The sequence below is a fragment of the Podarcis bocagei genome, assembly GCF_964188305.1.
Source record: "Podarcis bocagei genome assembly, chromosome: 13".
Lineage (NCBI taxonomy): Eukaryota > Metazoa > Chordata > Lepidosauria > Squamata > Lacertidae > Podarcis > Podarcis bocagei.
In genome coordinates this window covers 57,936,129-57,948,196 of record NC_138138.1, presented here as the reverse complement: position 1 = coordinate 57,948,196, position 12,068 = coordinate 57,936,129, and the positions used below count along the sequence as shown (strand labels likewise).

The 12,068-nt window shown below is 50.4% G+C and overlaps 3 protein-coding genes across 13 annotated transcripts in view; 1 reads left to right on the top strand and 2 right to left on the bottom strand.

Moving 5' to 3' along the window:
* The window catches only part of LOC308572642 (uncharacterized protein), a 200,854-nt gene that overhangs the window by 5,475 nt on the left and 183,311 nt on the right, over nucleotides 1–12,068 (bottom strand). The window lies entirely within an intron of this gene.
* Nucleotides 1–12,068, top strand: part of LOC308572645 (uncharacterized protein) — a 223,035-nt gene that overhangs the window by 41,144 nt on the left and 169,823 nt on the right. The gene's annotated exons all lie outside the window — the stretch shown is intronic.
* LOC308572669 (serine protease 55-like) lies at nucleotides 7,510–11,272 on the bottom strand. Its single transcript, XM_081168949.1, has 5 exons — nucleotides 11,058–11,272; nucleotides 10,211–10,409; nucleotides 9,277–9,530; nucleotides 8,049–8,188; nucleotides 7,510–7,917 (listed from the first exon to the last, which is right to left on the bottom strand). Exons 1-5 carry the CDS (start codon nucleotides 11,119–11,121, stop codon nucleotides 7,531–7,533), a joined length of 1,044 nt encoding a protein of 347 aa, XP_081025075.1. The 5' UTR covers nucleotides 11,122–11,272; the 3' UTR covers nucleotides 7,510–7,530.

Sequence of the window (12,068 nt, the reverse complement as noted above, 5' to 3'; positions counted from 1 at the left end):
TTTGAACTCTCAGGCCGGGGGGAGCCTACATGCTTCCTCTGCAGACACCTTTGTCTCCCCTCCCCAAATAATCAGCCATTTTTAGTCACATCCCCTCCCTCTGGTTAGCCCCTCCTCCAGTCTCTCTTATTTCAGTTGTTTTTTTCCTCTTTAAAAAAGGGGGAGGGAGCAATAAGGATCCAGGGTGGCTTATGAAAACAAAAAAGATGTGATAAAGCTTAGGGAGAAACGCACAAAATAAATCCTAAATAAACCCCATATTGTTGAGCCTTCACTACTAGAGCATGTGGGGCAAGAACCCAACGCGCTGGCATGGAGGGGGCACCTCATTCTGCCTGCCCCCCCCAAAGGCCACCCGGGTACAGAGGGGTCTTCAAAGGGCCTTCAAAGGGGTCTTCAAAGGGCCACGGGAGGAGTGTTGGTGGTTGCCCACCTTGCTTTGAGCAAAGAAGCAAATCCATTGGAGCAGTCAAGTACAATATTCCTGGTTTCCCTAGAGTGGAGACAGACAGGGAGATGTTACTCCAACCAGTATAACTGTGGGAATGTTCAGGGTGGCAGGAGAGGATATATTGTTTATTAATATCCTTCCTAATTGTGCTAGCAAGTTCCTTTATGTAGCAGAGTTCCATTCCCCTTTCTTACATGCATAGCAGATATCTGGTTGCAGGCTCGTGTGAGCCTCTCACTATTATACAATTCAGTCTGTCTCAGATTGAATTGTATGTTCCTGGTAAGTTCCCTTGAATCCCTCTTAAAAGAATCAAAACGCGACAATCTTATTCAAAGTCAGTAAAAGAAGTTTACTCACATCAGTTCACAGTTCACAGCTGGATTCCTGAAGGCAGACTTAGTTACAAATATGTACATGTGGATCTATCCCATATGGGGGAATAACCCGGTGCAGTCCTAGCTAAAAGCTGGTCAAATGAAGAAGGAAGTCAAAAAGAGGGAGAGTGCTGCGTGACTCGTCCTTTTGTTACCTGGACAGGTGAGGTCACGCCCACCTCTAGTCACATGCAAAGGAAGGATGCTCCACCCAGGAGGAACAGGAGGTTTTGACTGGCTGGACCAAACATTCCCCCACATGTCTTCTCCTTCTACAAGGAATGTTGTACTTGACTGCTTCTCATGGATCACATCCCACAATAACTTCCTGTTCCACCTGGTCTGGAGCATCCTCCCCCTCCATCTGACCAGATAGGTGGGCATGAAGCTTGCAGACCCAACAAAAGGTCCAGTCACACAGCCATCTTTTTCATATTCTGTTTTTCTTCTCTTGGACTGCACTGCTGGCTCTCAGCCAGCAGCGCATGGGATGAATCCCAACCTCTCTCTGTAACTGTCACTACAAGCCAAAGCCTGCCTTCAGGGATCGTACTGTGAACTGAATGTAAGTAAATTTCTTGTTACTTTTAAGGAAAGACTGCTGTGTCTTTATTCTTTTGAGAGGGATCAAAGGGGACTTACCAGGAATATATCCAATCTGGGCAAGCCAGACAGGATTGCTTAACGAAAGAGATTCACACAAATCTGCAAACTGGTTTCCTTCTAAGGGGGATGTGTTCTGCTACTTGGCTCACTAGCGAGAGTGAGGAAGGATCAAGATATCAAGATATCCTCTCCTACTATTCACATCATTCTCTTTTTTTAAAAAAATAATTTTTATTAAGTTTCCATTTACCAAATCAAACATATCATACCAATTAATCCAAATTATTACAATTGTTGTTTAGTCGTTTAGTCGTGTCCGACTCTTCGTGACCCCATGGACCAGAGCACGCCAGGCACTTCTGTCCTCCACTGCCTCCCGCAGTTTGATCAAACTCATGCTGGTAGCTTCAAGAACACCATCCAACCATCTCATTCTCTGTCGTCCCCTTCTCCTTGTGCCCTCCATCTTTCCCAACATCAGGGTCTTTTCCAGGGAGTCTTCTCTTCTCATGAGGTGGCCAAAGTATTGGAGCCTCAGCTTCAGGATCTGTCCTTCCAGTGAGCACTCAGGGCTGATTTCCTTCAGAATGGAGAGGTTTGATCTTCTTGCAGTCCATGGGACTCTCAAGAGTCTCCTCCAGCACCATAATTCAAAAGCATCAATTCTTCGGCGATCAACCTTCTTTATGGTCCAGCTCTCACTTCCATACATCACTACTGGGAAAACCATGGCTTTTACTATACGGACCTTTGTTGGCAAGGTGATGTCTCTGCTTTTTAAGATGTTGTCTAGGTTTGCCATCGCCTTTCTCCCAAGGAGCAGGCGTCTTTTAATTTCGTGACTGCTGTCACCATCTGCACTGATCATGGAGCCCAAGAAGGTAAAATCTCTCACTGCCTCCATTTCTTCCCCTTCTATTTGCCAGGAGGTGATGGGCCCAGTGGCCATGATCTTTGTTTTTTTGATGTTGAGCTTCAGACCATATTTTGTGCTCTCCTCTTTCACCCTCATTAAAAGGTTCTTTAATTCCTCTTCACTTTCTGCCATCAAGGTTGTGTCATCTGCATATCTGAGGTTGTTGATATTTCTTCCGGCAATCTTAATTCCGGCTTGGGATTCATCCAGCCCAGCCTTTCGCATGATGAATTCTGCATATAAGTTAAATAAGCAGGGAGACAATATACAGCCTTGCCGTACTCCTTTCCCAATTTTGAACCAATCAGTTGTTCCATATCCAGTTCTAACTGTAGCTTCTTGTCCCACATAGAGATTTCTCAGGAGACAGATGAGGTGATCAGGCACTCCCATTTCTTTAAGAACTTGCCATAGTTTGCTGTGGTCAACACAGTCAAAGGCTTTTGCATAGTCAATGAAGCAGAAGTAGATATCTTTCTGGAACTCTCTAGCTTTCTCCATAATCCAGCGCATGTTTGCAATTTGGTCTCTGGTTCCTCTGCCTCTTCTAAATCCAGCTTGCACTTCTGGGAGTTCTCGGTCCACATACTGCTTGAGCCTTCCTTGTAGAATTTTAAGCATAACCTTGCTAGCGTGTGAAATGAGTGCAATTGTGCGGTAGTTGGAGCATTCTTTGGCACTGCCTTTCTTTGGGATTGGGATGTAGACTGATCTTCTCCAATCCTCTGGCCACTGCTGAGTTTTCCAAACTTGCTGGCATATTGAGTGTAGCACCTTAACAGCATCATCTTTTAAAATTTTAAACAGTTCAGCTGGAATACCATCACTTCCACTGGCCTTGTTATTTGCAGTGCTTTCTAAGGCCCATTTGACTTCACTCTCCAGGATGTCTGGCTCAAGGTCAGCAACCACACTACCTGGGGTGTACGAGACATCCATATCTTTCTGGTATAATTCCTCTGTGTATTCTTGCCACCTCTTCTTGATGTCTTCTGCTTCAGTTAGGTCTTTACCACTTTTGTCCTTTATTATGGTAATCTTTGTACGAAATGTTCCTTTCATATTTCCGATTTTCTTGAACAGATCTCTGGTTCTTCCCATTCTGTTGCTTTCCTCTATTTCTTTGCATTGCTCGTTTAAGAAGGCCTTCTTGTCTCTCCTTGCTATTCTTTGGAAATCTGCATTCAATTTCTTGTATCTTTCACTATCTCCTTCGCATTTTGCTTGCCTTCTCTCCCCCGCTATTTGTAAGGCCTCGTTGGACAGCCACTTTGCTTTCTTGCATTTCTTTTTCATTGGGATGGTTTTAGTTGCTGCCTCCTGTATAATGTTGCGAGCCTCCACCCATAGTTCTTCAGGCACTCTGTCCAGCAAATCTAAATCCTTAAACCTGTTCCTCACTTCCACTGTGTATTCATAAGGGATTTGGTTTAGATTGTATCTTACCTGTCCAGTGGTTTTTCCTACTTTCTTCAGTTTAAGCTTGAATTTTGCTATAAGAAGCTGATGATCTGAGCCACAGTCAGCCCCAGGTCTTGTTTTTGCTGACTGTATAGAGCTTCTCCATCTTTGGCTGCAGAGAATATAATCAATCTGATTTCGATGTTGCCCATCTGGGGATGTCCATGTGTAGAGTCGTCTCTTGTGTTGTTGGAAAAGCGTGTTTGTGATGACCAGCTTGTTCTCTTGGCAGAACTCTATTAGCCTTTGCCCTGCTTCATTTTGAACTCCAAGGCCAAACTTGCCAGTTGTTCCTTTTATCTCTTGATTCCCTACTTTAGCATTCCAATCCCCTATAATGAGCAGAACATCCTTCTTTGGTGTCACTTCTATAAGGTCTTGTAATTCTTCATAGAATTGGTCAATTTCAGTTTCTTCAGCACCAGTAGTTGGTGCATAAACTTGGATTACTGTGATGTTAAAAGGTCTGCCTTGGATTCGTATCGAGATCATTCTATCATTTTTGAGACTGCATCCCAGTACAGCTTTCGCCACTCTTTTGTTGACTATGAGGGCCACTCCATTTATTTTACGGGTTTCTTGCCCACAGTAGTAGATATGATAGTCATCCGAACTGAATTCACCCATTCCCGTCCATTTTAGCTCACTGATGCCCAGGATGTCAATATTTATTCTCGCCATCTCATTTTTGACCACATCCAACTTACCCAGGTTCATGGTTCTTACATTCCAGGTTCCTATGCAATATTTTTCTTTACAGCATTGGACTTTCCTTTCGCTTCCATGCATATCCGCAACTGAGCGTCCTTTCGGCTTTGGCCCAGCCGCTTCATCAGCTCTGGATCTACTTGTACTTGTCCTCCGCTCTTCCCCAGTAGCATGTTGGACACCTTCCGACCTGAGGGGCTCATCTTCCAGCGTCATAACTTTTATATGCCTGTTGTCTTTGTCCATGGAGTTTTCTTGGCAGGGATACTGGAGTGGTTTGCCGGTTCCTACTCCAGGTGGATCACGTTTGGTCAAAACTCTCCACTATGACCTGTTCATCTTGGGTGCCCTGCTCGGCATAGTTCATAGCTTCTCTGAGTTCTTCAAGCCCCTTCGCCACGGCAAGGCAGTGATCCATGAAGGGGAAATTATTACAATACAAATAATAAAATCCAAATATTTTCCAAATTATAAATTTTTGTGGGGGGTACCCATGCTTCAAGATCGGTAGGAGTCCAGTCATCTATATTTCTGCTGCTTTGGCGTTTACAATGATATTCTCAGTCCCATCTTCTCATCTCCTTGTCGTTACTCATTTTCCTTTTCGGTCACCTCTGAGTTGTCTCCGCAAGTGGATTGAAAGAAACAGTGTTGTTTATATTTCTGCGTGGACTTTGTACTGCTCTCTCATAAATCACTCCATAAATCCAATAGTTCAGGAATTCCGTTCGAGCAGCCATTGCCATCTCGTTCCATTCCGATGAAATACAGTCTAAATGTCCGCTCATTAACTTTTCCCAGACCTGCTGCATCGTAAATTAAAACGGCCTCGGTCCTGTATACCTGAAGGAGGGTCTCCACCTCCATCATTCAGCCCGGACACTGAGGTCCAGCGCCGAGGGCCTTCTGGCGGTTCCCTCATTGCGAGAAGTGAGGCTACAGGAAACCAGGCAGAGGGCCTTCTCGGTAGTGGCGCCCGCCCTGTGGAACACCCTCCCACCAGATGTCAAAAAGATAAATAATTACCTGACATTCAGAAGACATCTTAAGGCAGCCCTGTTCAGGGAAGTTTTTAATATGTAACGCTGTACTGTTTTTAACACTGATTGGGAGCCGCCCATAGTGGCTGGGGAAACTCAGCCAGATGGGCGGGGTATAAATAATAAATTATTATTATTATTATTATTATTATTATTATTATTATTATTATTATTATTATTATTATTATTATTATTATTATGTCTCTCCAGGAGGGTTATTTATTGCCCTTTCCAATTTACGATCCCATCCTGATAACACCCTCCCTAAGACCATATATCATGCAACAAAGGTCTGCCTGTCCATGTCAGATCACATTTCTAACTGCGTCACACAGAGAGGCTCTCTTCTTTCCAAATCTTTCACAGAATAAAACCTTTAATTCATATTATTTTTCCCCACACGGTTTATTTTTAGTCCCACTTGCAATTGGTCGTTGTGACAGTTCTTCTAAGGGGGAGGGTTGTTAGGTAAATCATGTTAAAAAAGTAGAAAGTTCTCCCCCCTTTCCGTTCCGTTGCACATACCAACATGTCTGCAATTCTTTGATGTGACCCCTTCCTAGCCTGTAATCCTGCGTATGGATGGAATCTGGAAGCTGCTGAACTAGTCTAAGAAAAATGGAAATGACTTAATGGATCTCTTTTGTGGTGGCTGCTGCCTTTCATCCCCTTTGATGGGAAACCCAGTCAGATGGGCGGGATACAAATAATAAAATTATTATTATTATTATTATTATTATTATTATTATTATTATTATTAGATGTATCTGATCCATGCAGTGATCTAAGGCTTGGTTATGGGAGTAGAAAGACCCTCTTGAGGAGCTGATGCTGTGAGCCCATTATAGGCTCAGGTTGTATATATGGGCAAATAAACCCATATCACCCAAAGACACCGGTCTCCTGTGAGCCTCAAAGGAAACACGAATGCTGCCTTCAGTGCTTGGGACCCCTGGAAAGTCACACCACCCAGAGATTGGGGGGGCAGGCAACGTTTCCTGCTCCCCCCCCTTTTATCTGCATTTTTATCCGTAAGCCGTCCCAAATCCCTGTCCGGCTAAGAGGCGGGATATAAACGAACATAAAATAACAATTTTAGCACCACTAAAAAGAAAACACAAACATACGGAAAGTTAAAGGGGCGATAAAAGAGACTCCTTGTTTTGTTTATTTCCACCCCTGCCTTTTTCCGACGCAGCTTACAGATAAAAAGGAGAACAGGCAAAAAATAAAATAAAATAAAAAATGGGAAGGGGGTGTGGAAAAGGTAAGGACTCCTCTGTTGCCGAGGGTTGGACTCAAGTCCCTCAGGTTCCCTTCCAACTATGCTGTGCTAGGATTCCACCACCCAAAAGCATTTCCACGCCGTCGGAAGCCAGCAGAACTGCTCGCGAGTAGAAGACCGAGGCCGACTCCTGCCGATCTCCTGAGCATCCCGAGGAAGCGAGCCAAGCCTTCTCCACGCGCACAGGCGCCGGGAGAAAACTTTCCTCTAAAGCAGGGGCAGGCAAACGAAGGCCCGGGGGCCGGATCCGGCCCAATCGCCTTCTAAATCTGGCCCGCGGACGGTCCCGGAATCAGCGTGTTTTTACATGCATCTCTGGGCTATTTCTGGGGCCTGCCGTGTGTTTTTACATGAGTAGAATGTGCCCTTTTATTTAAAATGCATCTCTGGGTTATTTGTGGGGCATCGGAATTCGTTCATTCCCCCCCCCCTCAAATCAAACATATAGTCCGCCCCCCCCCCACAAGGTCTGAGGGACAGTGGACCGGCCCCCTGCTGAAAAAGTTTGCTGACCCCTAAAGCCTTCGGCCGGTTAGCACCCCATGACCTTGAAAATGTTTGTGGGGTCTTTGGGTTCGCTTTTGTTTCCTCTTGCATTTTGCGCCCTCCCTGTGCTCGCCCTGCGACCTTCGGGAGAAAGGCGGCGTACAGATTTCATAAGTAAATACAAATAAATAAATTAGCATTTATTCCATCTCTTCTGCCCAGCGCAGGGCCCAGCAGGCGGCCCCCAGGAGCCACGCGAGGGCCGGGCGATGCCCGGGGGCGGCTCTGGCGGCAATGGCCGCCTCCACTCCGGCCCACATGTCCAGCTCTTGCCTGGTCACATGCGCCGCCTCGGCGGCGGGGGAGGCGGTGTGGCCCTCCGCGGTCTGCGGCACGTGGAAAGGGTGGCTTTCGTGGGCCGAGGTCATCTCCAGCCACGCGTGGAAGTTGGCCACCCTGGTGTAGACGCCGGGGCTGTGGCGGGCCGCGCAGCTGCGCCCCCAGCTCACCACGCCGACCGCGTACCAGCGCTGGTGGGGTCCTCCGCGGCCCGGGGGGCGGCACATGAGGGGTCCTCCGCTGTCCCCCTGGAAAGGTGGGAGGGTGGGAGTTGTAGTCCGAAGCCTTCCCCTCCCTCCTCTTCACCGCCCCACCCTGCACCCCCTTCCACGCCCAGAAGGGAGACTGGGGGCAGGAGGCGAGGGGGGGGGTCTCCCACCTGGCAGGCGTCGCGGCCGCCCTCCTCAAAGCCGGCGCAGATCATGTTTTTGGTGAGGGAGCGCAGCCAGCGGAGGCACAGCATCCAGTCGACCATTCCCACCTGCACGTCCAGCAAACTGTAGGATCCCTGGCCGCTTCCTGGGCGGAGAGAGGAGGAAGGGAGACAAGCCGCGCGGGCTGGCTGGAGGCGGGCGGAGCCCCTTCGCGGGCGCGCAAGCCCCAAGCCCCATTTCCCCATGGAGCACCCCACGAGGTGCCCCAAGACCCCCTGGAATTGGACCAGGTCCACCAGCAGGTCCATTCCGTTCCACTACCTCTTTCCCGCAGAGGTAGACTGCGCCTGACGGCGGGGCTCCTCCCGCGCCGCCTCTTCTCCCTGCATTTGCCCCGTCCCATTTCTCTGCCCTGGGGTCACGTCTTGAGGCAGAGGGGGCTCCTGCCTGTAGGACGTGGGCTTCTTTCCTCCCCCCGCCCCCAATCCATCCCACACCGCTGCCCAATTACGCAGGCAAGGTTCGAGTCCGGCATCGGTAACTATCTTCCCATTTTACAGGGAAACACAGTTGGAGAACAGCCTTGACCAAAGGTGTCAGGGGCTGTGAAGACACTCGAACTCAGGACGGAAGGGAGAAACGTGCTCAGAGGAAGGCACGCTTAGCAAATCCACTCAGTGATCAACTCCCGCCCAGAAACCAATGTCCCAACTGGGGAAGGACATGTGGATCCAGAATTGGCCTCCACAGTCACTTATGGACACATTGTTAAGACCGTGTTTATGGAAGACAGTCTTACTCGGATACAAGTGATGCAAAGAGAAGAGAGATTTTACAGGTGGAAGAACTGAGGAAGGAAGGTAGGGGGGGCAAACCCTGAGTTAGCATGGGGCCTGTTCCCCCCCCTCTTTCTTGCTACCCAAGTAAACCCCCTCTGTTCAAACAGGGGTCCACATGCGCAAGTGGTGCCAACTCATGGGTGCCAACTCCCTGGGGCCCTGGGTGCCCAGGCACCCACAAAATTCCCCAGGAAGGGTCCGGCCATCCACAGATTTCGGTGCCAGGGTCATGCACACTGCGTGGCACCCACAGTCGCGAGCCCAAGCCGGCACTCCTGGTCCGACTCCGCTCTCCCAGTCCCTAAGCCCCGGGTCTCTTTTGGGGAGGGACGGGGGATTTCGCCAAGGGAAAGGAAGCGCGGAGGACGCAGCGACGCCTTGGGGGCTGGCTCACCGGCCTTCGTGAGCCCCCACCCGGCCACGGTGCAGCTCTCCCACATGTTGTCGTCGGGGACAATGCTGTGGTCGGGGAGGCAGAGGGGGCTGTGGTAGAAGCTGTAGGGAATGGGCTTGTCCAGCAGCAGGAGCGCCAGGTCGTTGTCGTAGGTGCGGGTGCTGTACTCGGGGTGCAGGTGGATCTTGCGCACCCAGCGGGTGACGTTGTGCCTCCCCAGGAGGTTGCTCCCCGCGGCCACCCTGACCTTGTCGCTGAAGGAGAGAGAGGGGGGGGGACTCTGGGTTCAGGTAGAATCCACACACAATTCCCCCTCCAAACAGCGTCTCCCTGAAATCGCAGAACTGTAGAGTTGGGCGGGGTCCCCCAAAGGCCATCTAGTCCAACCCGCTGCGATGCAGGAATCCAGGCTCGGATTATTTACTTATTCAATTTCATTATTTGAATTTATATTTCGCCCTTCGCCACAAGCTCTCAGGGCGGCTCACAAGATAAAAATACAGCATAAAAGCACAAAATAGGAAACAATAACCCCCTTCCCACAAACACATTTGAAAGGCTGTTAATTGGAAGTTTCCGCCTGGTGCCTAAACAGACATAATGAAGACGCCAGGCGAGACTCCCCGGGGAGAGCAGCCCACAAACGGGGAGCCACCACAGAGAAGGCTGGTTCTCCAGAAGGTCGCATTAAGCAGCCGAATCAGAATAAGGGAAGCAGAGATCCAGAAGGCAGTCTTTGTTTGCAAGAGAAGAGTCTGGTTGTAAACGGGCGCTTAACCCGTGTCCGCATGCCGGTTCAGACACCGCGGCTGCACCCAGAGCCAGCCTCCCCCTTGGCTCCGCAGGGCGGAGAGGGCGCGCGCACAGCCTCCGGAGGAGGTTCCTGGCAGCCAGGCAGGACCCCCGCCTGAAGAAGGTCCCCCCCCCTCCTCACCTTCTCTCTGCGAAGCAGTGGGCGGCGGAGAGTACCCACCACGGGTGCACGATGGACCCCCCGCAGAAGTGGTAGGTGCTGGTCTGTATGCTGACCACCCAGGGCCACTTCCCGGGGAGGGACTTCGAGCCCCCCACGATGCGCGCGCCGGCCACGGGGGAGGCGTGGGGCCCGTCGAACTCTGGCCGGAAGCCGCAGCCTGGAGGAGAGGGGCGGGCGGGCGGAGGCAAGCGCACGTCAGAAGGGCCCCGGGCCCCTGCCCTAGTGCCCCCCCCAAGAGCCCAGGAGCCGGGCCATGGAGGCTCCCCAAGGACATAAAAAGAGTCTGGGTGCAGGATCAGGCCCACTGGGAAACCTGCAAGCAGGGCCAGACTGCAGGAGCACTCTCGGGTTGTCCTTCCCCATACCTCTGGTATTCAGGGGTAGACTGCCCCCAGCCATGGCACAAGAGCCCTGCTGGATCAGGCCCCTTGCTCACCCAGTCCTGTGTCCTCTTCTCACAGGGGCCAAAGGGAAACCTGGGGGCAGGATTCTAACCCAAGAGCCACTCTCCCCTTCTGTGGTTTCCAGCCACGGAGACACAGAATGGGCATTGGGGCTGGTCGCCAGGAGGAGATGAGGCCCCAAACCACCTCGGCCCCATCACTCTTCCCACTCCAAGAGGGGATGATGTCACATCATTCCTGTGACGTCACAGGAAACGGAGCAGCCGGGGGGAGGGGTTCTCGGAAGATTGGCCATCATTTTTTTGAGTCTGCCAAGGGCATCCGAGGGAAGGAGCCATAGCGCCTCCAGCTCTGCCTTCACCCCGTGGCAGCACCCGCTCCCCTTTCCTTGCACCCGGTACCTTGTCCCCCAATGGCCCGTCCCTGAAGCATCAACAGCAAGCCACACGCCAACAGATGGTCCATAGGTTCTCCCCAGAAGTCACTGGCTTCCAATCTTGAGTGGGGGAGGGGGTCTCAGGCTGTGCCCTGTGATGTCATAGAAGGCCAGCTAATGATGTCACAGGCGCAGAACCGAGGCCCCTCCTCCTGGTCCTTAGCTCCGCCTCCCCCAGCCCGGCGCTGAACTGGAGCAGGCCTGGCTCTCTTGGAGCGACCAGTGTTCTGTGAGGCGCTGAGGTCACCGGGAAAGGAGGCAGAGCTGAGTTCAAATTCCACAAGTTCAGTTTCCTCAGATGCAGGAAGAAGAGTGTGAGCATGCCTGACCAGGCCAATGCCTGCTGCTCTGGTTCAGTTTAACCCCCTCCTTGCCAATGCGTCAGGGGAGGGTTGCACAGTGGTCATGCCCTCCAGGAATCAAGGACCTGCGCCCCCCCATGAGAGGTGCCGGGGCTCAAGCAGCAATAAACGCAGAATGAGAGAAGACAGAGGGGAGGGAGGGAGGGACGTCCTTGCCGCCTCATTGCCAGAAGACTGGAGGAAAGCCAACTTCTGTTATTCATGGGGGGGCGCAGGTCCTTGATTGTTACAGGTAGGTAGCCATGTTGGTCTGCCATAGTCGAAACAAAATTTAAAAAGGAAGGAATTTTAATTTTTTTTATTGTTATTGTTACTATTATTATACTCTGCACATTTGGTTGGGTTTCCTCCATCAATTTGGGTGGCTTACAGCATATATAAAACATCATAAAACATCAGGTATCTGATGTATCTGCATGCACACGAAAGCTCATACCAATAACTACCAAGTGCTATTAGAAGGAATTTGTTTGTTTGTTTGTTTCAACTACGGCAGACCAACACGGCTACCTACCTGTAAATAAGACATCAAACATTAAAAACTTCCCCATAGAGGGCTGCCTTCTAAAAGTTGTGTAGTTCTTTATCTCCTTGACATCAGAAGGGAGGGCGTT